Source organism: Vicia villosa, linkage group LG7 (assembly GCF_029867415.1).
Source record: "Vicia villosa cultivar HV-30 ecotype Madison, WI linkage group LG7, Vvil1.0, whole genome shotgun sequence".
In the NCBI taxonomy this organism is placed as follows: Eukaryota; Viridiplantae; Streptophyta; class Magnoliopsida; order Fabales; family Fabaceae; genus Vicia; species Vicia villosa.
This window is the reverse complement of record NC_081186.1, coordinates 123,503,448-123,508,183: the sequence shown is the minus strand read 5'-3', so window position 1 is coordinate 123,508,183 and position 4,736 is coordinate 123,503,448. Positions and strand designations below refer to the sequence as shown.

At 34.6% G+C, this 4,736-nt stretch overlaps 1 protein-coding gene across 1 annotated transcript; it reads right to left on the bottom strand.

The window, feature by feature from the left end:
* Positions 1–838: 838 nt before the first annotated feature.
* Positions 839–4,294, bottom strand: LOC131618477 (F-box/LRR-repeat protein At4g14096-like). Its single transcript, XM_058889691.1, has 3 exons — positions 3,401–4,294; positions 3,078–3,244; positions 839–1,162 (listed from the first exon to the last, which is right to left on the bottom strand). Exons 1-2 carry the CDS (start codon positions 4,292–4,294, stop codon positions 3,083–3,085), a joined length of 1,056 nt encoding a protein of 351 aa, XP_058745674.1. The 3' UTR covers positions 839–1,162; positions 3,078–3,082.
* Positions 4,295–4,736: the final 442 nt, after the last annotated feature.

Sequence of the window (4,736 nt, the reverse complement as noted above, 5' to 3'; positions counted from 1 at the left end):
TACTTAATTCGCAACGGTTTAAATTCGTTTGCTTAATCCCAAATTCAAGAACATACATCGTATAATTTCTATTGCACTTGTCAGTGGTTATTGTAATCGAATAGGATCGGACCCATTTAGGAAATCGAAATTTTATAGCAATCAATGATAAGTCGGAAGCGATACAGTAGGTTGATTCGTTCCAGCTTATTTATTAATCACTTAATTACACTATTGCTTATTTGAACAGTACCAAAATAACACCCTAAATCAATCTTACATTTGTTTAATTAACAAGAATCCTTGAGAACGATACTCGAGCCATTGTCGCTAAACTACCGTTTTACAAAATACTCCTTTTTATCCGTGCACGACAGCAAATCAGGCCTCTAATCCAAAACAAAATTAAATAAATAAAACAAAAATTGTTGAAATAATAAAATGTTGTTTTCGGACCTGAAACGAAATTGAATGGCTTAAAAAGTCCATAGCTCAGTGCAAAGCCTAAATAATTACACACACAGCACAAAACAAATTCATGCACAACCAGAAATGCGGCAGGAGAATGCAATTATAGAGAAAGGCGCACAGACCAAAAATGCATAAATCATAAACGCATTAAACCAATACCGCGAGTATGTAGTAAACCAGGAGCATTTAATCACGCAGCAGTGCAAAAGAGCATAAATTAGAAAAATCCTGCAACAGCTTAAATGCTCAAGTGCAGAAAATGCAGATATAAAATTGAGCAGAATATCTTGTCAAAAAAAAAAAATTGAGCAGAATATACAGAAACAGAAATCAAAACGCAACCGAGAAATTTAAAAACACGAACAAAAAAATTGATTAAGGACAGTTCAGTTCAATAAGGTCTATCCTAAAATATGAATTAAGATTACAAAATGAGAACCCTTGGAATTGTCTCTTTCAATGTTCAGCATGAACAATCAACACACACAAGCCTTTCAATCATTCAAATTTCTGACAATATTAAACATCACAATGACTCCAGTAGTTTAAAGTTGTGTCCTTTGTGCAACATCAGACAAACAAGAGGCACAAAAGAGTAAAACAAAAATGTTAATCCATTAGTTTAAAGATCAATCATCATGCACAGTTGAAATCCATGGAGAAAACAATAAGTAGAACACAAGTCATCATTTCACCAGCCTGTAGACCTTCACTACACAAATCAAAATGAATAAAAAATCTCATTAGTACAATTATGATATAGGAAAAAGTTAATGACATACGATTCATTTTGTACACAAATTTCATATCATGTGATTCAAGATATGCACGCATGTTCAATGAGCTAGAAGCTTTTTCACATGTTAAGGGCTAAAATTTATATAAATGTTGTGAAGCATCTACTAGCTATAAGCACACTTGAACATTTACACACACACACACACACTTTCATGGAATATCAAAGACTTATTTCTATCTTCCGTTCGTTGTATACCCTTCATTGACCTCGACAACATGGTGAAGAACTGGACCCTGGGTGACAGTAAGAGTCGTGCTAAGAGCCTTCTCTAAAACAAAGTTTAAATCTAGCTCCTCATGCATAGTCCTGAAGTGCAGGACAAAACTGTTTCAAGTTGCATGCATTTTGATTCTCAAAATACAGAATAGGGTGTGGAGAAAGGAATTTATAACTAAGTGAGCAGAGACTACACCCAAATCATCAACAATGACAAATGGGTAGGAAAGTTTGAGTCAAGTCAAGAATGATATCTTGTTACACCCTTAGATCGATGAATCATTTTTCTAATCTTTCTAGCATTTCACGAAATGAATTAGTATCAAATCACTACTGAATTTTCTTTTTGTATAAAGTACTAGCAATTGGTTCCATAATTCAGGTTTGCAGTACTATGAGAAACTTATGATTCAACTCTTTTCATTCTTAAAGGAACTACAAAAAATTAATATTAGTAGTGTGTATGTAGAATTCTAATGGCCTTGAATGGCTGGAAGTGACGTACTATGATAGAGCTAGAGATGAGAACATTGGTGATGATGACCAAATAAGTCAAACTGGTAACCCAGCAGCTTTGTTGCCCAATTTGTGGATTCATGGAGACAATTGTCTGCTGTAAGAGTTGTTTCAGACTCTTTTGATTGGTACAAACCGTGAACTTCATCCCTAATAGGTAAGGGCGCCAATGGTGAATGGCTAGAGCAACTGCCATGAGCTCCTTCCCATAGGCTGATTTGTTCAAATTTCCCTTTCCTAATGCCTTAGTGAAAAAAGCAATAGGTCTTATCAATATTTCTCTCAGCCCATTCCCAGAGGTACTACTTTATATAATGAACTCTTCATGAAAATCAGGGAGCACCAAAAATGGGGCTTAAAGGCTTGCTCTTCACAATCTCCCCACTTCAAATTGTTGCTTATGGTCAAATTGGTCCAAAGCCTAGCGCCATCTTCCCATAACCCTTTAACATTCTTAGGAGCTGGCAACTGTATTACATTCACAGTCTTGGTGGGATCCATTCCTACCATATTTTCGGAAATGATATGCTCAAAGTACTTAAAACTAGTTCTGGAAAAAGTGAATTTCTATTTCTTAACCACTGAGGCCTTGCTGCTGCAGAATATCTAACACCCTTGCAACATGCTTGAGGTGATCCTCCCAACTTAGGTTTTACACTAGGATATTGCCAAAGAATACCAACATATACATCCTTACTAAAGATCTAAAAGTTTTGTTCGTCAAAGCTTGAAAATTCCAAAACATAAAATAAAAACCACCGCGAACTGAGCCTAAGATTTTGTGAATTCTTCTATTGTTAGCCTTCAATATTGACTTCAAAAAATAATTCAATCATTTCCATATAGCATCCAATTAAGAAGTAATCCAATCTTTTCTATATAGCATCCACTTAAGCTGTGGCTAGATAAAATCGTGTTACTTTATGTTAGTAGACATGTACAATTTGTTACTTTAAGTCAGAATTTTATAATTTATGCACTGAAAGTAAGTAAAACCATAGACATACTGGAAAACAAAAAACACCGAAGGATGGAAACATAAACAAAATTACTAAACCAAAAGTTATCTCTTAAAAATGTTGAAAGCACGTCTAACCTTAATCAATCTATGATTTCAACCTTTGTTGAGGGAGAGTTTTGAAGTAAAAATTCCACTACTAGATCTGGTAAGGATGAAGATTGCTTCTTTTTTACTTTAAGCGTCTTCAAGTTACACAAGGAAGGGAGATCAACCTTGAATAAGTCGGGAACTAAAGAAAGAACCTAAACAAACAAGGTGAATTAGTATGAGTATAATACAAGTAAAATCTTTTACAAAGTTTATATAATACAAAAGAAAAGTAAGCATATTAAGGAACAAGTTATTGTTAAAAGTGAAAACTGAAAATGAAATCTCAAACCAAACATGCCATAAAATACCTGAAGAGTCGGTGAAGAAACCGTCATTGACTTAACATTAACAAGCGCAATCAGCCAGTTGAGTAGAAATAACGAGTAATCCTCAGAATTTGCCATCAACTTTACATCAATGTCTATGTGTTCAATAGAAAACAAATTGCTTTTGCTCCCATAGAGTTTGTGAAAAGGAGAACCAATAAAAGTAAAAATACAAAGATTTGGAGTACATAACTCGATATCACCACAATCATCAGGAGGATAATCACGGGTGACTATAGTTAAACGGACAAGTGAGGTACTCAATATGCAGAGGTTTTGTACTTCACATTTATCAATGATCAAAGTATTCAACTTGTGTAATGCCGAAAAAGGCTCAGCACGACCATCATCGCCAACACGAAAGGCGAATGCATGCAGACACAGTTCAGTTAATGACGGCATATTCAGAGAATTAGGAAATAATGTCCTCATAGCATAAATTTTAGGGTGTACAACAGCAAGTCTAAGAGATGTCAAAGTGCGACACGAAAATAAGCTCGGAGGAAAATGTTGAATCTCACATTTGACATAGATGTATAACTGCTGGACATTATGCGAAATACCGTAATTTATGACCCTTTTGAGTAGGTGAGGCTCGATCAAACCATGACGGTGAAAACTGAGAGTGTGTATTGCGGTTGAGTCGTCTCGAAGAGACAAAATGTGAGTTACAAATTTGGTGAAATCCTTGAGATGCTTAAAGATTAAGGAATTTAATTTAAGAGTTGGAATGCGCTTCCAGAGAGAGTTCCATCTCGGGGACAGTATGGAAGTTTGAACAGCATGTTTGGAGGGTAAAAAGGAGAGAATGTGAAGGAGAATGCAATCCGGTAAATCGCTTAATCTGTCTAGGTTTTCATCCCTTTCTCTCTTCATTGTGTTACTACAAGAAAATGGGAAATAAAAGAAACAAAAATTTGGAAGTGTTATTAGGCAAATAGGAGATTTTTATTTGGAAATGAAATTGATTAAAGAAATGATAATACCTGTAATGAATGGTGAAATGGGACTTCAGAGAACGTAACCGTGAGAGATAACTTTTGCCGCTGCTTTTCACCGTGAGAGAGCGCTAATGGGATTTTCAATGTTGCTTTGTGTTGGCGGCAAGAAGTAGTAGTAATTTTCAACTTTTTTTTTAATTAATTTACTTTTAGCGTTTGTTGGAAAGTTATCACATTATGGGTGTTTTAATTTCCTATGAAACTATATTTTCAAGAATATAACATTGGAAATTCAACTTGTTTCAAGTTTTAAAAAATTGTTACTGTATATTTTTATTTTCAAGAATGTTGTTTATTTTTCTTATGTTATCCATAAT

Bases quoted from the DNA above. Each gene is read 5' to 3' on its own strand.
- LOC131618477 (XM_058889691.1), bottom strand. From the start codon at position 4,294: ATGAAGAGAGAAAGGGATGAAAACCTAGACAGATTAAGCGATTTACCG. The intron at 3,245-3,400 runs GTATTTTATGGC...TTGTTTGTTTAG, and splicing joins TTTCTTCACCGACTCTTCAG to GTTCTTTCTTTAGTTCCCGA.